Source organism: Triturus cristatus, chromosome 3_2 (assembly GCF_964204655.1).
Source record: "Triturus cristatus chromosome 3_2, aTriCri1.1, whole genome shotgun sequence".
Lineage (NCBI taxonomy): Eukaryota > Metazoa > Chordata > Amphibia > Caudata > Salamandridae > Triturus > Triturus cristatus.
The window spans coordinates 109,130,129-109,151,580 of NC_140584.1; the positions used below are offsets into that span (position 1 = coordinate 109,130,129).

The 21,452-nt window shown below is 39.6% G+C and overlaps 1 protein-coding gene across 1 annotated transcript in view; it reads left to right on the forward strand.

The window, feature by feature from the left end:
• Positions 1-21,452, forward strand: part of NCKAP5 (NCK associated protein 5) — a 704,458-nt gene that overhangs the window by 598,211 nt on the left and 84,795 nt on the right. Inside the window, exons 12-13 of the mRNA XM_085647329.1 lie at positions 1,509-1,686; positions 4,228-4,306. Coding sequence (XP_085503455.1) covers positions 1,509-1,686; positions 4,228-4,306 — 257 coding nt within the window. The remainder of the gene's footprint in view (positions 1-1,508; positions 1,687-4,227; positions 4,307-21,452) is intronic.

Below are 21,452 nucleotides of genomic sequence, written 5' to 3' on the forward strand. Positions count from 1 at the left end.
CTTTAAAACTCAGAATACCAATTTAAGACATTACTGAAAATGAAGGCCAATATTTTCTCTTTGTGGTACTGTATAGGGAGATTGAAATCTAGTAAGTTGTGAGTCGAAGATGAAGCTCTTAGTGAAGTGGAACATTAAGGAACACAGTAGCGCCTCTTTGGTATCATGTGAACACTTGATAAAGAAATTCTAGGTTATGGGTGAATAGAAAGTATAGCATCAATGCACTTAAAAGTATTCAAATGAAAATGGACTCTTTTTTTTAAATATTCTCAGTGGTATGCATTTATTAAATTGAATTAATTTATTTACAGTCATACCTACTTCCTTATATAATGATTGATAAAGATTATGTGATACCATCTGTCAAGTCAAAGTCATACAATTGTCTACAAGTTCAACGTTTCTGTTGTTTCATTGGCTGTGCTTTCCTTGATTAATCCAATCTGAGCTATCTGGTAATTGTTGCATTTTGGGTGATTTTTCAGTAGGTTTCTAAAAGAGTTCTTGTTTTTCCTTAAGCTAAACTAAAAATAAGTGCTAGGGTTGACGATTGTATACTTCTGCAATATAAGATTTCATTCGGTACTAAAAGTCATAACTAAGAGCACGGAATGAAATACAGTGACAGTTGCATTTTGTGTATGCATTAGATAAAGATAGCAAAGTTGGGCTTGAAAAATTCACAGAACCAATCCCTCCGTAAGCCAGCAAGTGTTTTCTTGTCATTGTATTTTGTGTTTTTTCAAACTGTACACATACATATCAATGCATGAATATGAGTATTTAGGTGAAGTTCATTCACTAGCCTTTTTCCCAGTTTTGCTGATGCTAAAGTTATTTCACATGTGCCTATGAATACTTTTTGAATGGATGACCTTGAGCCAAAGGTCAATTGTCAATATTGTGTGCAGTGAATAGGGCTGTTGATACTACTTAGTATGTTTCTACTCTATCTAATATAAAATGGTGACTTCCAATCGTAGCCACTACTTGTCCCATACTTTGACCCTCATTTCTAGCGAGTCAGAATGGCGCATAGCCAATTAGGGTTTTGCTTCTGGGGCAAATGGCCACATTATGGTAGGGGTACCTGGGCTACAGCTGACATCATTTTGAAACAAGAGCAAAAGCCCGACTTTGTGCAGCTCCCATTGTTTCCTTTCTCCAGTTGCAGGCTTTCTGCACAATGTCCCACTGATGGGAGTGGCCCCATTTGATGCACAGACAAAAAATGCGATATAAGAGTCCTTGTGTACCCTCTTCCAGCTGACCCCCTCGCAGTCCAGATAGAGACATATATCATGTATATGTGGAAGACTAGAGTAATCCACAACCCAAAATTGCAAGTGACAGATTTGATCAAAGCTAGTTAGAAGCATTTATCACTCAAAGGTCTGGAGACAGAAAGATACCAAGAGGTTACTTTAAGCTTTAAAGGACTAGGGAAGTGAAGTGCTTGAAGAAGGGCAATGTAATTTATCAGCGGAATCGCTTTCTACCTGCAGAGTTGATAAGAAAGCAGCTCAGCAGACAGAAAGTGGATCAAATAATGTTTCCTACAGGAGTGTGTCGAAGGGCAGCTCCCAGGGCTCCTCTCTTCCCGGCAACTCTATCAGCACTCAAGGAAACCACAAGAAAAACAGCAAAACGAAAGATGATATGGAAATACAGAATGAGACCATGGTAAGTTCTTTAGTGCACTAAAGCATTGTTTAAGTGTTGCCATGTTCTGAAGTTGGTTATAAATTATTTACGTAGTGTGCGGAGATCTATAATTATTGCTGGATAATCTTTGTTTTATTTTTGCAAAGCTCTGTTGATATTAAATTACTCTGCATTATTTGTGAGTGTGTGTGTATATATATATATATATATGTGTGTAAATGTCTGTGTATATATATATATATATATATACCAATCCAATAAAAACACAATTAAACCTCCTTGTGTTAAAATGTTTCCCAACTACATTGCTGACAACTGTCTTTGTTCATTTTTTTCGGTACTGTAAGCTTATTTTTTACCAGGTCGTATTTGATGATTTCCAAATTGATGCCTTAGAAAATAGAATACTAGCTTAGCATCCAGGATTGCTGAATTGTGTTGCCTTAAAATGCTTATTGTGCCATATTTTTAATTGGATCCTAATATAGCAATTGTTTCTGAGAACATACCCTATTTTTCAGGAAAACACTGTCATAGCCATCACACCGTTGCATCTAACTGAAGTTAATCACACAATTTAAGAGGTAGAACTAGCAAACATTCCAGAATGTTTTATTTATCCCTATTTCTATGTACATACATCTATATAATACATAAATGTACATAAATCCAAAATTGAACGAAAGGGCCAAGTTAACAAACCTTCACTCAATATCTAGTTTGTCTACTTCTTGTTTGTAATTAACACACTATTCCACAGATATTGCACACAATAGACTCAACAAATGTAGCCCTGCTGCCTGCTATTAGGAGAAGTCTTAACACATTGATCCTTATATGTATTAAACATCTCAAGCATACCAATGTATTTTACAATCAAAAATATTTATTTTAAAATTATACATGATTATATATGTCAAATGTCTATGAATAATGAGAAAATAATCACACAATTTTGGATTATGTAACTTAACTCTAATAGACGATTATTGCCTGATCTTTCAAATTTTGTATAAGGTGTATTTTCTTTTTAAAATATCACATTGAACACCTAAAGCAAAAGGCCCCTTATTAGCTTTTCGGATCCCTACGTAAAAATAATGTTTTCAGGACTTTTGTGTCCTTGCACGTTATTTGTACACATTTCATTTTTGCAAACGGAGATGCCCCCTGCATTATGAAGCCACATATTATGAGTGTATGCGGGGGTGACCTTGTTGTGTCCTTGGAAGGAAAGAGAGAGAATGAAAGTCTGGAAATGTGCAATATGCAGGAAATTCAATCCAGCTGATCTAGAACGTTGATAGCCCAGCCGAGCCCCTTATCAGGGACACTCCATTTAACTATGCGCCATTTAATATGGTCGTGACAGCTCAGGGTGTATCTTCCCTGTACAGAATGGAGAGAAAAAAAAACTGCACATTGCTGCAGTCACTGTATTAACATTTTCATTATTTTATACCGCAGTCACCGCAGTCACTCATTGTTCTTTTGTCCCGCTTACAAATTCTTTACAAATTTAAATTTAAGAACGGCTAAGGTTTTGCACTCTATTGTCAAAAAACACGTAATTTTGTTAGATTAGATTTTACATGAAGGCCTTTCTGTGTAAATTTCCCCAAAGGTCTTTCACTGTAGAGTTAGAATTGCATCCATAAATATATTTGGCTGCTCAAAGACTTTGCAGGCATTCCACTATTCTCTCCACCCATGTAGGTCAAGCTTCATACTTATCTTCACAAATGTATTCATGGCATTCATGTTGCATTTAATTAACATGCAATAAACAGTCTACTAAAGAGAGCACATGTTCAACACCTCTAATGTAACCACAGGATTGTGCAGTTTGGGATGAGCACACATTAGAAAATATTTTACAGTTAGTTACAATGAAATTGTAAAACAGTAAAATGGAAAAAACAGAAATGCTGATGAGTTCTGAAAGTGGGAAGTGTTATTTTAAAGTTTTATCCTTGGATGCCTACCACAAATACTTTAAAAGCATTTGTATTATGCAGCAGTTGCCTTTTCATAGCAGTTAGAATTTTAAAGTGAAGTCTTGGTTTTATATACTAAAAGGCCTGAATTCTCGTTTTTTACTATGCGCTGCTTGTAATTTATTTTAATTACACTTTCTCATTTTACTTTATCATAGTAAGAGGCATATGGAGGGTTAACCAGGACCTCAATGCTCAGGGTGGTTTAACTGTGTGAAAAGAGAGATTATTCCATAAGAATATTTCTAATGACAATGTGAATTTTGCAGTTAACTAAATATCTTCAACTACTCATACAAACATAATGATAGAAAAGTATGGTTAGGTGGGGAAGTCTAGTCTCTGCAACACTGTAGAACACAAGTTAATAGGTGGATGTATAATGTCAAGCACAAATTGAAGAAAACAATTTTTTTCTCGTTCAATAATGTGGCTGGTCACATAAACATATGCATATAAAGTTAAGTTATCCAATAGCATGTCATGCAGACCTTTTACTGTGCCTGAGGCAATATATTCTATTGTAGTCTATGTTTTTTATTTGTCTTTTTGTTCTGTGCAGACCAATACGTTCACAGGCACCATTTGCAATGACCAGGAAGATACCTTTGCAGACTCTGGATGCCAGAACCACATCATAGGTATAATTGTCTTTGCAACTTGAGCAAGATTACAATTGTTTATCTTACAAAAACATTTTCCTTGATGGTAATTGACCACGTCTTTTTTCAATATAATCAATACTAAAAATGAAGGGCAGTTTCCCAATGTGAATTAAACCTTGCTATACTCAGTGGTTAATTCAGTAGTATTCCTCCTTAGCACCGATTAAGCTAAAGCAATTACAGCAGAATTAATGTTGTACATTGTCTTTCATATGCTATCTCACATACATATGATGTGGTTACGGTCCCTTTATCTATGAACCTAGACCCATGATACCATTGCAGCTGCCTGTATGCCTTGCAAAAATTAATGGCATAACATACCTTTTATCATAAAGAATGCTTATAAACAATGTGATGAAATATAATGTTAATATTCCGTTGTTCATCTGCATGATTTAGTGTTGTTTATTTGTCAGTTGTTTCAGAATTTGTGATATTACAGCTTGCCTGTGTAATGCTCGTCTTTCTGTAAGTTTCTGCTTTGATGAAAGAAAAATGAAGGGAGAAATAAGGAGGGCAGAAAGATGCATATTAACAATAAAATATAGTGCTGATGTGTGTGTTCCTTCAGAAAAAGTGCCTCACAGATCTGAAAAATAAACAAATCTGATTGGACAAGGGAATATATTTTCCCTTGGTCCAATAAGAAATAGATGTTCCGTGCAGATCTGTGTGTTATCTCATTCTGATTGACTGACCCAACAGAAATATTTTGTTGAGGACACAATTACACATCATGAGGGGTTGGTTAATATAAGGGGATCCTACATCCCACAAAGAGCATATTCTGGATCTAAGTAGGCCGTTGAGGGCTTTCCTAGTCTCTAAAGAGGATAAGGGTGCGTCCATGAGCAGCTTATGCAGGCTACCAAAACGAATATCAGTACTCACATTTCAATGCAGTATCTGTAGGTTCGACTGAGAATCCACAAATCCAAGGAGCTGCCATTTTGTGTTTGTAAAAGGGACCTGCAAATACCTCAACATTCTGTTCAAACCAAAACAAAGTGGGTGACGGTCTCACTGGCAGAGGGAAGATCCACTGACTCCATATAGTATACTGTGGAATCCCACAGGATTAGATTCTGGTCTCCAAAATTGAAAAAACATACAATTGCACCCTGGAATCTGCAGGTTGGACAATGGATTTGCAAACCTAAATAGCTTCCATTTTGAACCTTTGCTCCTTGGATTCATGGGTGATCTGCGAATATGTGTGCTAAATCTTTTCAGCATATTAAATTGAGAAGAATTTGCATTGTTATTTTTAATTTAAAAATGTGCACATGAAGGTTGGGCACGGGGTCTGGCCACTGCCAGACCCTGCTTCCAACTCCTGCTGCACATGACCAAAGGAGGCGCATATTGGGTTATGTCCACATGGGGGCTGGACACATAGGCCTGGCTCTGTGCGAAACCTTTACAGTGCACAGAGAAAGGTCATGTGCAATGGGTTAGGTGCACAGGAATGCTGGGTCAAGGACCTGGCCAGAAGCCAGAAACTGTACTCGGCCCTTGCAGATCACAGCCAAATCACTGAATAAACTTTAGTTATGGTTATCTATACACATTAGAAATTTGTTTATAAAATAATCCTTCGAAAACACACGTAGAGTGACATTATGCTTACAGCTTAAACATAAAAGTGACTTAAATTTACTGTGCCAACAATAACTCGCGCTCCTGCCAAGCACAGCTCACGACCTCACAAGACATCATTAATGACTTCTCACATGGCATAATTGATGGCAACACTAACTCAACTGACATAATTGATAACATCACAAATGACATCTTATATTTTGTTGCTACAGTTAGCTTTACCAACTGTAAAAGTTCAAATATTTCTCCTATTAGATAGAATTTCATTTTAAAACTCTTTTTGTAACTTAATCATGCTGCCTAGCACGAGATATATATATAGAAGTACCTAGTTTATCCTCTTGAATATGATCTTGAGCTGGACGGATTGTCTGCCTGACAGTATGTAGCCTTACTATGAAAATGTTTGAGTACACATCACATTAAAATCTACCCTTCCATTTGTTACTTATGTCCTAAAGCTGCCACTAATGATTATTTCCAGCTTGTCTAATCCATCTGCTAAGTAGTTGGCTCATTGTGCCCCGCCACGCAAGCTTCTGCATGAGCATCAGTAAAAAGAGATGAAAGTGATCTTCTGTGATGTTGTGAATGTGCGACGAAACCATTCCGCACTAAGGTTACAACCCTCAAATCTAGAGCATGAAGAACGGCAACTGTTTAATTCATAGTCTCCTCTTCACTCCCACTGAAATTGCCGAAAGTGGTATAAACTATAGCACAACATATTAACTATATACCAAGAAGCTACTGTCAACTAAACAAGGGACCACGAATCCCAAAAACATTGTGAGCAAGCAAAACAGGCCTAGGCGTCATCTCCTTAAACAAATTCAATTCTGTGGGTCATAAGGGCCTGCAGTATTACAACTTCTCTTATTTGAAGCAGCACAATATGCCAAAAGGATCCAGTACTGATTGACGCAAGAAGCCGCAATACCCAGGTGAATACAAGTGAAAAGCTTTGAAATCAGGGTCGCTAAAACTGGGTCACTTTTTGTGATGTCAGTCTTGAATCCCAAAGATTGTCTACGAGATGCATTTGTCCAGGCTCATTTTGTCAGGTTGGTGTTGCCTTCTGTTATTATTGATGAATACAAACGTTTGTGGTTGGTTTTGGCTTCAGGTAGCTCTAGACACCTTGGCTTGGACGGTGGTGAGGTTGCCTTTGTGGTTAGTATTGTCAGGGCTGGATGTGACCTTTGGGTGATGCCAAATGTCATCATTGCATTATTGGATGCTAATGTCTAAAGTCATAGGCACAAAATGAGAATTTAAGTAGTATATATAGTTTTGCAAAATTGTTTTAGATTAATACAATCTTCAGATTTTAAATATTTCAAATGTAAAATGAGGGTGATGCAAAATACTTTCAGGATAATGCCAGCTTCGGATAGATTGCTCATATGTATTTAGAATGTTGCTTAACAATCAAAGGACTGCATCCTTTAAAAATAAAGCTTAATCATCAGTTTGTAATAATTGGCTCTTCACAAGCCTGGCATGAAAGTGTACATGTTATCAGCTTTGTATCTGTTTCTAACGAATATAGTGATCTGAAGGGATGCGGATAGATTAATGGTTCTACATTTGCTGAGTAATGGGAAAACTTGATGTAAATACTTCATTGCACAAAATGATGATGGCTGAAAAAAGAATAGTGTATGGTTTCTGTTTGCAGTGTTGAATACACAATTATTTTAGGGAAATTAACCCTCTGTGCTACCCTACAGCATTTGAAGGGTTTGCTTTTAAAAAGTAATGTTAAGGCAAGTATACTTTGTAAAGAAATATATAATGATATTTAAATATATTTCACACAACTTCCTAGCAAATTTTAGAGTGTGTCACCTCTGCAAAAACGTTCTGATGTGTGTAAGTGAGCCAGCTTTTTGTCTTCACTTCTTGAGTCTTCACACTTTTTTCATTTAATTTGCTCTATAAGATAAGGTTCAATACAATCTTTTAATAGCTTTATGTCCTCAGGAAGCAAAGAAGTATAAAATCATTACTGGCACCGAATTCATCAACACGCCTCTTTTGCTTTTTCCCTTTTCTTTTATTCTAAGTACCAGCCAATGTAGTATAAGGTGAGGCATCCTAGATATATCTGAACACTATTCGCATGTTAACTCCACTTGGGGTTAATCTATGACAACAGATGCACATTTACATTTACCATGTCTTTTCCTACAGACAGTCAACCATACAGTAAAGTATTATGCTTAGTATTTTTAATAATTATTTCCATGTTTGAAAAAGCTATTTTTTTAAAACTATGTGCCCCAAAATAAACTTGTAATATAAAAAATGCATAATGGGCAACAGATGTAATATGTTCCTATCTTGTCCTCTGGGGGTTGTGATGACATTTGCATCCCATGTGGCCTTTGGGTTTGTTTTTTTATATGGGTACAAAGGTACTCAATATGCACATATGCATAATAAATATAAAGCATATTGATGCCATGCCACTGGAAATAAAAGTGAATCAATAATGCCTTATCTGTCACAGGTGTAGTAATGAAAACAGATTGAGACATTAATGCAATGCAAAAGTGTTCTTACCGCACTATACAGTAGTTGGATCTAAGGACCTTATTATGAATCTGGCGGTCCATGGACCATCAGATTTAGGTGGGGCGGCAGTGGCAGTCTTCCGACTGCCCTAATACGGCTACGGCGGTCAGGCCACTCTGGGAGCACCGTAACCGCCAGGGATCAGAGATCTTCAGGCCGTATATGCTTTGCGGTGCAGCCGCGGCCCTACTAGCATACTACGAGTTTCCTCACCGGCACACTTTTCATGGCACTGTGACTAGCATGAAAAGCGTGGCGGTGAGGAAGCAAATGGGGCCCTACTAGGGACCCCTGGTGCCTTACGCCATGTGGATGTATACAGGGTGACACAATATCTGCCCGCCTGTCTGCATGCACACCATTAACTGCATGGCATGGACTGCTGCGATCCATGCCATGCAGGTACTGCCTTTGACTTTCCCATTGCAGTGCTTGTTTCAAAGGCACTGCCATGGGAATGCCAAAGAGCAGCCTGCCAGACAGGAGAACACTCCTAATCTGCTAGGCGATTCAAACATGGGTTTTGCTGTGCGGGAGCTGGGTGGTCCTGCTCCCGCACTGCCAAACTCATAATAAGGCCCTAAGACGTAATCTGGATCTTCACTTCTTCACACTATCAGCCTATGCAAAGTGACTGACCTCTGGTTTGGCTTAAAAACCTTTGTACTAATGCACATGAAAGAACATCATGGTGTAAACCATATATGCAGATAGGCAGAGAGTAATATGCTATTTAATATAATTTATGAGGTAGATACGGCAAAGCATGACTCACTCATGGCTTATATATATATATATATAGCGACCCAAATCGGCTCCGTTCGTAGGACCCCTGGCGCGTCTGAATCCGGTGCTGTGCTAAGGCAGAGCCATGCCGTTTGGTATTGTCCCCAGAGATTCACTTGGCAGTGAAACAAGTAGCACGCACTCACAGTCTGTTGAGTTTCCCAATTATTTTATTTTCAATTTTAGTAATTCTCCAGTCTCCAAATTAACCAACGCGTTTCGCCATCCACCGATGGCTTGGTCACGGTTAGCACAGTACATTACATTTGCCCAATAAAAACATTTGTTGTTAGTCATGTGGGTGTTGATGTCACACCTTCCTTGGACGCATGGAATTCTGGTATATGTAGTTTTTTCGTTTTTTTGTTTGTTTTTTTGTGTGTTTTTAACCCAACCATCATCTACACAGTGTTCATAACTTAAACCAATTATCAATCATTGGCACCCTTGCCTTTATTAAATTTCGTGACAGAGAACCGGTTCTCAAAAAGGGTTCACCAGGAACCCATTTTTTGGTGATTGGCATTTCACTAATTAATGTGTACGGTCACCATTTGATGTTAATTGATTCTCCCAATGCCACTGTAAGGTACATTTATTTATCTCCCCTCTAGTGGGGATCGACTCTCATTGGTCTCCCGTATGATCATTCTTACCAACTGTAAGAATGTATCCGTAGTTATAACGTTCCATTAATTATGTGCATGATTACCAGTTACGTTAGTCTGATGTCTTCCAGTGATTTGATCCTCCCGATGTCAATCTGAAATCACATTTATTTGTCTCCCCTCTAGTGGGGCACGACTCTCGTCCGTTTAATACATGGTGGTTCTTAACTCACTGGAATGATATCTATCTTGTGTCGACCAAGGGTAATTCTAATGTGTGTTATTTACATGTGTGTTTTTTTAGCTATCAGGTGTATGGGTTATGTGTAACTATATGAATGTGACTAACAAAAGATATTGTTAAAAACCTTTACAGTAAAAACATTTGTGCTTGAGAGCGGCTTTCTCTCCTGTTCACAGGTATCTCACTCATTGGGATAGCATATTGAGTCAATGTCTCTACAAATGGACGTACAGTTCCTCACTTTGATTGAGGCCCCATGGTGTAAAGGTCCTGAAATTGAGAATCTGGTATGATTCTCTCCGTCTTAGAGTCTTTTCCCGGTCACCCCCTCTTTCGTGTGGGGGTATTGTCTCCAGGGCATAGAAACAAAGGGATTTCCAATCTCCTCCATGGTTGATCTCCATATGTTTCGCCACAGCATTGCTCCTGTCTTTATTGACTGTGGCTCTGACGTGTTCCAAGATTCTCTTTTTGAGTTCACATTTCGTACTTCCTATATACTTCAGCGAGCATGGACACTCGATTACATATACCACAAACTGGCTTTTGCACGTGATTAATTCCCTTATCTGCCACATTTTTCCGTTTGTTAGTTTTACTTCTGTTGTATTTTTAGCAATCTGACAAACTTTACACATGTGGCATTTCTTGAAGCCTTTTGTTGTTAACCATTGCGTGCCTTTCTTTTTAGTGTGGTCTTGATGGTGACTATGTATCAGTTTGTCTCTCAAGTTTTTTGCTCTGCGATAGGTGATTTGGGCATGTTGGCCCACAATTTCTCTCACTGTCGAGTCTAGTTGTAGGATTTTCCAGTTTCTCCGAAGAATGTTTGATATTTCTTTTGATTCTTTGGAGTAGTCCATAATTAATCGAATTGTTGTGTTTTCTAAATGATTCACATTTCTGTTGGATACTTTCTTGATCTTTTGCTGGTTCTCATCAAGGATATCCTCTCTTCTTTTTTCATGAGCTCGCTTCCAACATCTTTGGATGTTTCCTTTTTGATATCCTCGGTGCGTGAATCTGTTGGCTGTCTTGTTGCTGTGTTTTTCCCACTCTTTTTCTTCTGAGCAAATTCTCCGTAAACGTAAGAATTCCCCATATGGGATGTTGTTCTTGACCGAAGATTGGTGAAAGCTAGTTGCATGTAATGTCGCATTTGTTGAAGTTTCTTTCCTATGTAACGTCGTCTCTAGTTTGTTATCCACGACGTAGATTTCCGTGTCTAGGAAGATCACTTTTTCCTTGCTGATGTTATATGTGAATCTTATGTTTGCTTCTGTGGAGTTCAGAATTTTAAAATATTCCTCAAATTCAGTCGAAGTTCCATCCCAAATAATTAAAAGGTCGTCGATATATCTCAACCATTTCATTATTTTGTTGACATGTTTGTCGTTTTGGGGGTGCCATGCTATTTCTTGTTCCCACCACCCCATGGTGAGGCAGGCATATCCGGGACTGAAAGAGAACCCCATAGCACATCCTTTAGTTTGTAGAAAAATATCTTCTCCAAAAAGGAAGGTATTTTGGGTGAGGCACATATTGATCATGTCCATTAACATCTGGTTGTGTTGTTTTAATTTAATGTCGCGCTCTCTGAGAAAATAACTGCAGGCTCGTAATCCAATGTCATGCTCGATGTTTGTATAAAGTGACGTGACGTCCATTGTGATTAACATGTAGGATGGCTGCCATGGTAATCCTTGTAGATGTCTCAATAGGTCAGTGGTGTCCTTCAGATATGAGCTTAGGTTAAAGACGAAAGGCATCAAGAAATGGTCGACATAGTTCGCTACTGGTTCCATAAGAGAGCCTTTGGCAGACACTATAGGTCTGCCTGGTGGTTTCGATGGGTTCTTATGTACTTTTGGCAGGAAATAAATCGTCGCCATTGTAGGATGTTCCGTGCTCAAAAATTTTCCTTCGTCGTCATCCAGTAAATTCAGTTGTTGCCATCTTTGTATTTCTTTGTCTAGATGTTCTTTGAAGATTCGTGTTGGATTCTTGTCTAGTTTTTTGTAGTATTCCCGATTTTTTAATTGTGAGAAAGCCTCTGCTACATAATCTTGGGTGTCCATTATGACGATGTTTCCCCCCTTATCCGCCATCTTGATGGTTATTGACTTGTCTTCCATTAGTGTTGTGAGGGCTAGTCTTTCAGTTTTTTTCAGGTTGTCTCGAAAATTAGTCCCTCTTATTTTGTACATATCCTGTACAACTGCCTCCTGAAAGATGTCGATTTTATTGCCGGGAGGTAGTTGGGGGTAGAAACGTGATGTGGGTTTTTTTCCACTTAGGCCTGCTCCAATCTGTGGGCATACCGTAGATTCTTCAATGGTGTCAGCTTTCTCCATTATATCTAGATTAACCAACGTTAGAAGGGCTGTCATATCCGTCGTTTTTAGAATTGGTTCTTCCATTTTAGAAAGTGTTTTAGTTTTCCGTAGTGTGGTGTCTTTCATTAGCTCTTGATTTTCTTTGAAGAGTTTGGCTAGTTTGATTTTCCTTACGTATTTATATATATCAATACGTGTTTGCGCTAAGTCCATCGACTGAGTTGGGCAGAAATTGATCCCATGTTTCAATAAGGATATTTCGTTATTGGATAGGGCGCGTTTAGATAAATTCATGATGACTAGCTCCTCCTTGTCATCTAATTCGTCTGTCCAGTTTATTTTGATGTCTTCTGACGCATGCTCCTGGTCTTTGTCCCCATTTCTTCTGATCCAGCTTTTCCTTTTTCCTCTTCTTGTTGGTTTTTTGGTGTAGATGCCGGTGTTCGTGGAGTCCATCTGCGCCCTCTTCCTCTTCCGCGTGTGGATCGGAACTGATTTTGATTTTGTTCCCACGATCTCTGTTGGAGGACCAGTCGCATGTCTCCTAAAAAACTGCTCGTCGTTTGTTCCTCAATTGGTTCCCCATCATTGTCACTCGCGCCTGTTGATGTTAGTGACGTTAGACTTGAGGAGCTTGGTGCCTCCATCGATGTTCTGCCTTGATTTTTAAATATGTCGAATTTTTTCGCATACGTGAATATGCGTCCTTGCGCATAATCCTCCTTGTCCCTTTGGAATTTCGATTGTTTCCTCATTTTAACCAACTCCTCATGCTTTTCTACATATTTTTCCAGATCTTCTTTTAGTTTATTCATTTCGGTGTTCATTTCTTCAGACGCTAGGTCTTTTTCTAGTTGAGATAATTCCTCTTTAATTTTTGATAGCGCGACTTCAATGTGTTTAATCAAGATGGCGATCAGACCTAGTGATGAATTCAACACGAACTCTCCCCACTCCTGTAGTAACTCATTGCTCGCATCTTGTTGGCTGGGCATTAGTGATATCCTGAGTCCTCTTGGGACCCTCTGAACTTCCAGGTATTTTTTTAAAGTAGTCAGTTCCCACCATTTGTTGATTTCCTTTTTACTCAACCTTTCCCACATCTTCAATTTACTCCGTGTGTCTATTTTCTTTGGATCACCATTTGTTGCTTTCGACATCCGACCATGTGATGTTGTTTCCTGTTCAAAGAGAGAAGCCAAGCTCTCATTCCGTTTAGCATCTCGTTTTTCCATAATTCTTTGTGGAGTGGCTGAAGATAATCTCAAATGATGAAAGATAGCTTTACAGGGTTATACAAACTGTCCCTTACGAGAGCAATTCTGATTAACTGCTGATTGTTTTCCTCGCTACTTCCCTTTGGATGTCAAAATTGCGATTTTTCTACCAGTGTCAATCTTAGCTCTCAGACGGGAAATAACCAGCTAGGCGTTCAAGGACACATCCTTGGATTAACGTGGTTCACTCAGCCGATTGCCTATTGCGGTGGAGAAAAGCTTACCTTCACCCTCCGATGTCGGTTTGCAATCCCCTCCGCTTCGGCGTCCCAGGCTGTTCCGTAAATCCACTGCAAGGCAGGTAGCTGGCGTGCGCCGGGTCAGACTTCCTGATATCGACCCAAATCGGCTCCGTTCGTAGGACCCCTGGCGCGTCTGAATCCGGTGCTGTGCTAAGGCAGAGCCATGCCGTTTGGTATTGTCCCCAGAGATTCACTTGGCAGTGAAACAAGTAGCACGCACTCACAGTCTGTTGAGTTTCCCAATTATTTTATTTTCAATTTTAGTAATTCTCCAGTCTCCAAATTAACCAACGCGTTTCGCCATCCACCGATGGCTTGGTCACGGTTAGCACAGTACATTACATTTGCCCAATAAAAACATTTGTTGTTAGTCATGTGGGTGTTGATGTCACACCTTCCTTGGACGCATGGAATTCTGGTATATGTAGTTTTTTCGTTTTTTTGTTTGTTTTTTTGTGTGTTTTTAACCCAACCATCATCTACACAGTGTTCATAACTTAAACCAATTATCAATCATTGGCACCCTTGCCTTTATTAAATTTCGTGACAGAGAACCGGTTCTCAAAAAGGGTTCACCAGGAACCCATTTTTTGGTGATTGGCATTTCACTAATTAATGTGTACGGTCACCATTTGATGTTAATTGATTCTCCCAATGCCACTGTAAGGTACATTTATTTATCTCCCCTCTAGTGGGGATCGACTCTCATTGGTCTCCCGTATGATCATTCTTACCAACTGTAAGAATGTATCCGTAGTTATAACGTTCCATTAATTATGTGCATGATTACCAGTTACGTTAGTCTGATGTCTTCCAGTGATTTGATCCTCCCGATGTCAATCTGAAATCACATTTATTTGTCTCCCCTCTAGTGGGGCACGACTCTCGTCCGTTTAATACATGGTGGTTCTTAACTCACTGGAATGATATCTATCTTGTGTCGACCAAGGGTAATTCTAATGTGTGTTATTTACATGTGTGTTTTTTTAGCTATCAGGTGTATGGGTTATGTGTAACTATATGAATGTGACTAACAAAAGATATTGTTAAAAACCTTTACAGTAAAAACATTTGTGCTTGAGAGCGGCTTTCTCTCCTGTTCACAGGTATCTCACTCATTGGGATAGCATATTGAGTCAATGTCTCTACAAATGGACGTACAGTTCCTCACTTTGATTGAGGCCCCATGGTGTAAAGGTCCTGAAATTGAGAATCTGGTATGATTCTCTCCGTCTTAGAGTCTTTTCCCGGTCACCCCCTCTTTCGTGTGGGGGTATTGTCTCCAGGGCATAGAAACAAAGGGATTTCCAATCTCCTCCATGGTTGATCTCCATATGTTTCGCCACAGCATTGCTCCTGTCTTTATTGACTGTGGCTCTGACGTGTTCCAAGATTCTCTTTTTGAGTTCACATTTCGTACTTCCTATATACTTCAGCGAGCATGGACACTCGATTACATATACCACAAACTGGCTTTTGCACGTGATTAATTCCCTTATCTGCCACATTTTTCCGTTTGTTAGTTTTACTTCTGTTGTATTTTTAGCAATCTGACAAACTTTACACATGTGGCATTTCTTGAAGCCTTTTGTTGTTAACCATTGCGTGCCTTTCTTTTTAGTGTGGTCTTGATGGTGACTATGTATCAGTTTGTCTCTCAAGTTTTTTGCTCTGCGATAGGTGATTTGGGCATGTTGGCCCACAATTTCTCTCACTGTCGAGTCTAGTTGTAGGATTTTCCAGTTTCTCCGAAGAATGTTTGATATTTCTTTTGATTCTTTGGAGTAGTCCATAATTAATCGAATTGTTGTGTTTTCTAAATGATTCACATTTCTGTTGGATACTTTCTTGATCTTTTGCTGGTTCTCATCAAGGATATCCTCTCTTCTTTTTTCATGAGCTCGCTTCCAACATCTTTGGATGTTTCCTTTTTGATATCCTCGGTGCGTGAATCTGTTGGCTGTCTTGTTGCTGTGTTTTTCCCACTCTTTTTCTTCTGAGCAAATTCTCCGTAAACGTAAGAATTCCCCAAATGGGATGTTGTTCTTGACCGAAGATTGGTGAAAGCTAGTTGCATGTAATGTCGCATTTGTTGAAGTTTCTTTCCTATGTAACGTCGTCTCTAGTTTGTTATCCACGACGTAGATTTCCGTGTCTAGGAAGATCACTTTTTCCTTGCTGATGTTATATGTGAATCTTATGTTTGCTTCTGTGGAGTTCAGAATTTTAAAATATTCCTCAAATTCAGTCGAAGTTCCATCCCAAATAATTAAAAGGTCGTCGATATATCTCAACCATTTCATTATTTTGTTGACATGTTTGTCGTTTTGGGGGTGCCATGCTATTTCTTGTTCCCACCACCCCATGGTGAGGCAGGCATATCCGGGACTGAAAGAGAACCCCATAGCACATCCTTTAGTTTGTAGAAAAATATCTTCTCCAAAAAGGAAGGTATTTTGGGTGAGGCACATATTGATCATGTCCATTAACATCTGGTTGTGTTGTTTTAATTTAATGTCGCGCTCTCTGAGAAAATAACTGCAGGCTCGTAATCCAATGTCATGCTCGATGTTTGTATAAAGTGACGTGACGTCCATTGTGATTAACATGTAGGATGGCTGCCATGGTAATCCTTGTAGATGTCTCAATAGGTCAGTGGTGTCCTTCAGATATGAGCTTAGGTTAAAGACGAAAGGCATCAAGAAATGGTCGACATAGTTCGCTACTGGTTCCATAAGAGAGCCTTTGGCAGACACTATAGGTCTGCCTGGTGGTTTCGATGGGTTCTTATGTACTTTTGGCAGGAAATAAATCGTCGCCATTGTAGGATGTTCCGTGCTCAAAAATTTTCCTTCGTCGTCATCCAGTAAATTCAGTTGTTGCCATCTTTGTATTTCTTTGTCTAGATGTTCTTTGAAGATTCGTGTTGGATTCTTGTCTAGTTTTTTGTAGTATTCCCGATTTTTTAATTGTGAGAAAGCCTCTGCTACATAATCTTGGGTGTCCATTATGACGATGTTTCCCCCCTTATCCGCCATCTTGATGGTTATTGACTTGTCTTCCATTAGTGTTGTGAGGGCTAGTCTTTCAGTTTTTTTCAGGTTGTCTCGAAAATTAGTCCCTCTTATTTTGTACATATCCTGTACAACTGCCTCCTGAAAGATGTCGATTTTATTGCCGGGAGGTAGTTGGGGGTAGAAACGTGATGTGGGTTTTTTTCCACTTAGGCCTGCTCCAATCTGTGGGCATACCGTAGATTCTTCAATGGTGTCAGCTTTCTCCATTATATCTAGATTAACCAACGTTAGAAGGGCTGTCATATCCGTCGTTTTTAGAATTGGTTCTTCCATTTTAGAAAGTGTTTTAGTTTTCCGTAGTGTGGTGTCTTTCATTAGCTCTTGATTTTCTTTGAAGAGTTTGGCTAGTTTGATTTTCCTTACGTATTTATATATATCAATACGTGTTTGCGCTAAGTCCATCGACTGAGTTGGGCAGAAATTGATCCCATGTTTCAATAAGGATATTTCGTTATTGGATAGGGCGCGCTCGCTGAAGTATATAGGAAGTACGAAATGTGAACTCAAAAAGAGAATCTTGGAACACGTCAGAGCCACAGTCAATAAAGACAGGAGCAATGCTGTGGCGAAACATATGGAGATCAACCATGGAGGAGATTGGAAATCCCTTTGTTTCTATGCCCTGGAGACAATACCCCCACACGAAAGAGGGGGTGACCGGGAAAAGACTCTAAGACGGAGAGAATCATACCAGATTCTCAATTTCAGGACCTTTACACCATGGGGCCTCAATCAAAGTGAGGAACTGTACGTCCATTTGTAGAGACATTGACTCAATATGCTATCCCAATGAGTGAGATACCTGTGAACAGGAGAGAAAGCCGCTCTCAAGCACAAATGTTTTTACTGTAAAGGTTTTTAACAATATCTTTTGTTAGTCACATTCATATAGTTACACATAACCCATACACCTGATAGCTAAAAAAACACACATGTAAATAACACACATTAGAATTACCCTTGGTCGACACAAGATAGATATCATTCCAGTGAGTTAAGAACCACCATGTATTAAACGGACGAGAGTCGTGCCCCACTAGAGGGGAGACAAATAAATGTGATTTCAGATTGACATCGGGAGGATCAAATCACTGGAAGACATCAGACTAACGTAACTGGTAATCATGCACATAATTAATGGAACGTTATAACTACGGATACATTCTTACAGTTGGTAAGAATGATCATACGGGAGACCAATGAGAGTCGATCCCCACTAGAGGGGAGATAAATAAATGTACCTTACAGTGGCATTGGGAGAATCAATTAACATCAAATGGTGACCGTACACATTAATTAGTGAAATGCCAATCACCAAAAAATGGGTTCCTGGTGAACCCTTTTTGAGAACCGGTTCTCTGTCACGAAATTTAATAAAGGCAAGGGTGCCAATGATTGATAATTGGTTTAAGTTATGAACACTGTGTAGATGATGGTTGGGTTAAAAACACACAAAAAAACAAACAAAAAAACGAAAAAACTACATATACCAGAATTCCATGCGTCCAAGGAAGGTGTGACATCAACACCCACATGACTAACAACAAATGTTTTTATTGGGCAAATGTAATGTACTGTGCTAACCGTGACCAAGCCATCGGTGGATGGCGAAACGCGTTGGTTAATTTGGAGACTGGAGAATTACTAAAATTGAAAATAAAATAATTGGGAAACTCAACAGACTGTGAGTGCGTGCTACTTGTTTCACTGCCAAGTGAATCTCTGGGGACAATATATATATATAGCTCAAATAGGGATGGAGCGGGCAGGGATTCCTAATCGCATGCTGCCATTAATGTGCAGCACACAATTAGTGATCCTGGGCCTTGCTACAGACAACGAAACATTAAAATATTCCAATACTTTCCCATCAGACCTGCCAGCTATACCCATGGCTTGTTAGCCAATGTATTAGGAAAAAATAACAGTAAATTGAATCATAAGTAACAATCTTTATAAAATCATTCTGGTAATAGAACCCCTGAAAGCCCTCCTAGAAAGCAAAAGATTCACTTGCAACTTTCTCTTGCTATGTCCAATACTGTAGTTTTTTTTTTTAAACTAATCTTTATTATGGATTTTAAATTACATTACAAACAATCCCTTTTACTATGAGAAGGAGGAGGGATGGATCATAATATAAGGCATGCTAGTTAACAGCAGAGACAGTCTATGTAAAATAGACTGTATCTCGAGAGTGAAAGTCACATTTATCAATATAAGATATAGCAGTGATCAGTATAAAATTGAACTACAAATGTAGACTGTGGATCCCACAGGCAAGGAGGCAGAGATTGATAATGGTGGTGCTAAGGCAGATGAGCAGTCAAGGTATCGTCATTCGGTGCAAGCAGAACGATGAAGGTCCTGCTCTAACCAGCTGAGTGAAAGTTAAAAAGGAGAAGCATTAGGTACAGTGGTGTGGGTGAAGCTGGTACCTGATTGTAAAAGTGTCTGGCAGGTTCTTTCTTAGAGCCCTGTAATGTCTAATTCCCAGACCATATCCCCACCAGAGTCCTGGGGTGCAGCAAGCCTAGGAAATATGGGCTGAAATTAAGGCATCTTTAGTTTGTGAATTGGGCACCTAGACATGCCTCTAGTTTTTTCTGTTCGCTCAACTTTACTCTCAACCTCAGCCCATTTTAAGGTGACTTGTACGGAACGGCAGCCAGTGGAGAGTCGCGTTGGCTACGTTTTGCCTCCCAGCTGACCGGCGCGTGCTCTCTAAATTTTGAACACTACTACCTAGTATACTAGCTCCAATAGGCCTTTTTTCGGGCCCCATGCTGGAAGAAACATGCACTAACGGACACTTACTCCCTGCATCTTGGTAATTTATACCATGTCCTACTCTGGGGAGCTAACCTTAGATGAGGGTTGCCTTGGGCATTACATATGACGCTGAGCTACTTTGCAAATAGCCTGCTAATCACTAAACATGTTACATCCTGCATCTTGCTATCCCCCGGCCTGGTTTGCCTAAGATCCTAGGTCGCCTTACATCTGGTGATCTGAAGCACTGGAAAGATATGGTTCAGGATTGCTAACTCCCCAATTTTGACAGAATTAAAGAATGGTTCCTGGTGTCTTGAGTCTTGGTTAACACCCTCCAGGTTAAATAGCACATTACTAAGGCAAAATCCATGACAAACTGTCTGATTCAGATATTATTTGTGATGGGGAACAGTAGTAGGTGAATCAGCGGGTTTTATACGGCCCTTCATCTACTCTTAGAACTATCACTACAGTCTATGCACGATGCATGGAATGCAGAAATAGGAAGAGCACTGCATGACAGGGTTTGGGGAAGAACAACTGTATCCACTACTATATCTCACAATGCCAAGTTTAAATATATACAATTTAACATTCTACATTAAGCCTACTTAACTTCTGATAAAATCAATAACATTTTCCTAATGCTAACATCTCCTCCCATGAATGCTGTGTACCCTCAGTAGGCCTCCAATACATGCTCTAGAACTATCCTTCTTTAGCAGTCTACTTGTCTGAGGTGTTTGATAGGCCATCCCTTGTCTAGCCTACATGAAAAGATGAAAGGCCTGCTCTTTTGGGATCGCAAATGGTCTGAAAAGGGGGTGCCCACTTCTTTGGCCTTGCTCTACTCATCACCAAACAGGCAACAGCTATGAAAAGGGGACATTCTCTCATATGAAGGATGGGGAGAATAGCAAAATAATATAGGAGCCAAGGCAATATCACTATTCTGGATAAGGCGATGCATCCCATGATCAAGAGTTGGAGATTCCTCCAAAATGGACACGGTTTTGGGGAGTCTGTTGAGAAGGTCTCGATCAACATAATAGAGCTTAATCCCTAGGTAATGGAAGGAGCGCTCTCCCATTTGATTAGACTGCCACCCAGATCCCAACAAGCCAAAGCATTGTTGGGGTGTAGCCAGAATAGACACATTTTAGACCTGTGAAATGTGGAATACCTTAAGGGTTTGAACTTTGCTAGAGGATCACCCCTGTTGTCTCTAATATAGACTATGATATCCTTGGTGTATAGGGTGACCGCATGGGTTCTGTTAACTAGCGGGATGCCCCAGGCTCCCGCCACCAGTCTTAGTATGATGACTACTGGCTCCATCGCAAGCACAAAGAGGAGGGGGACGGGGCAAATCATCCATTTTGACCCTGACAGTACGGCCCATTTCCACCGGTATGGTGCGCTACCCTAAGCCAAATTTGACGAGCACTGTAAACAAGTACTCCCAATCCAGGGTGTCAAACGCCTTTTCCAAGTCAAGGACCAAGCAAGCTGATCAAGGCCACACTAAAGAGCCACTTCCATAACTATGTACAGTATCCTAATATTCACAGACTTTCTCCTCCCAGGCACAA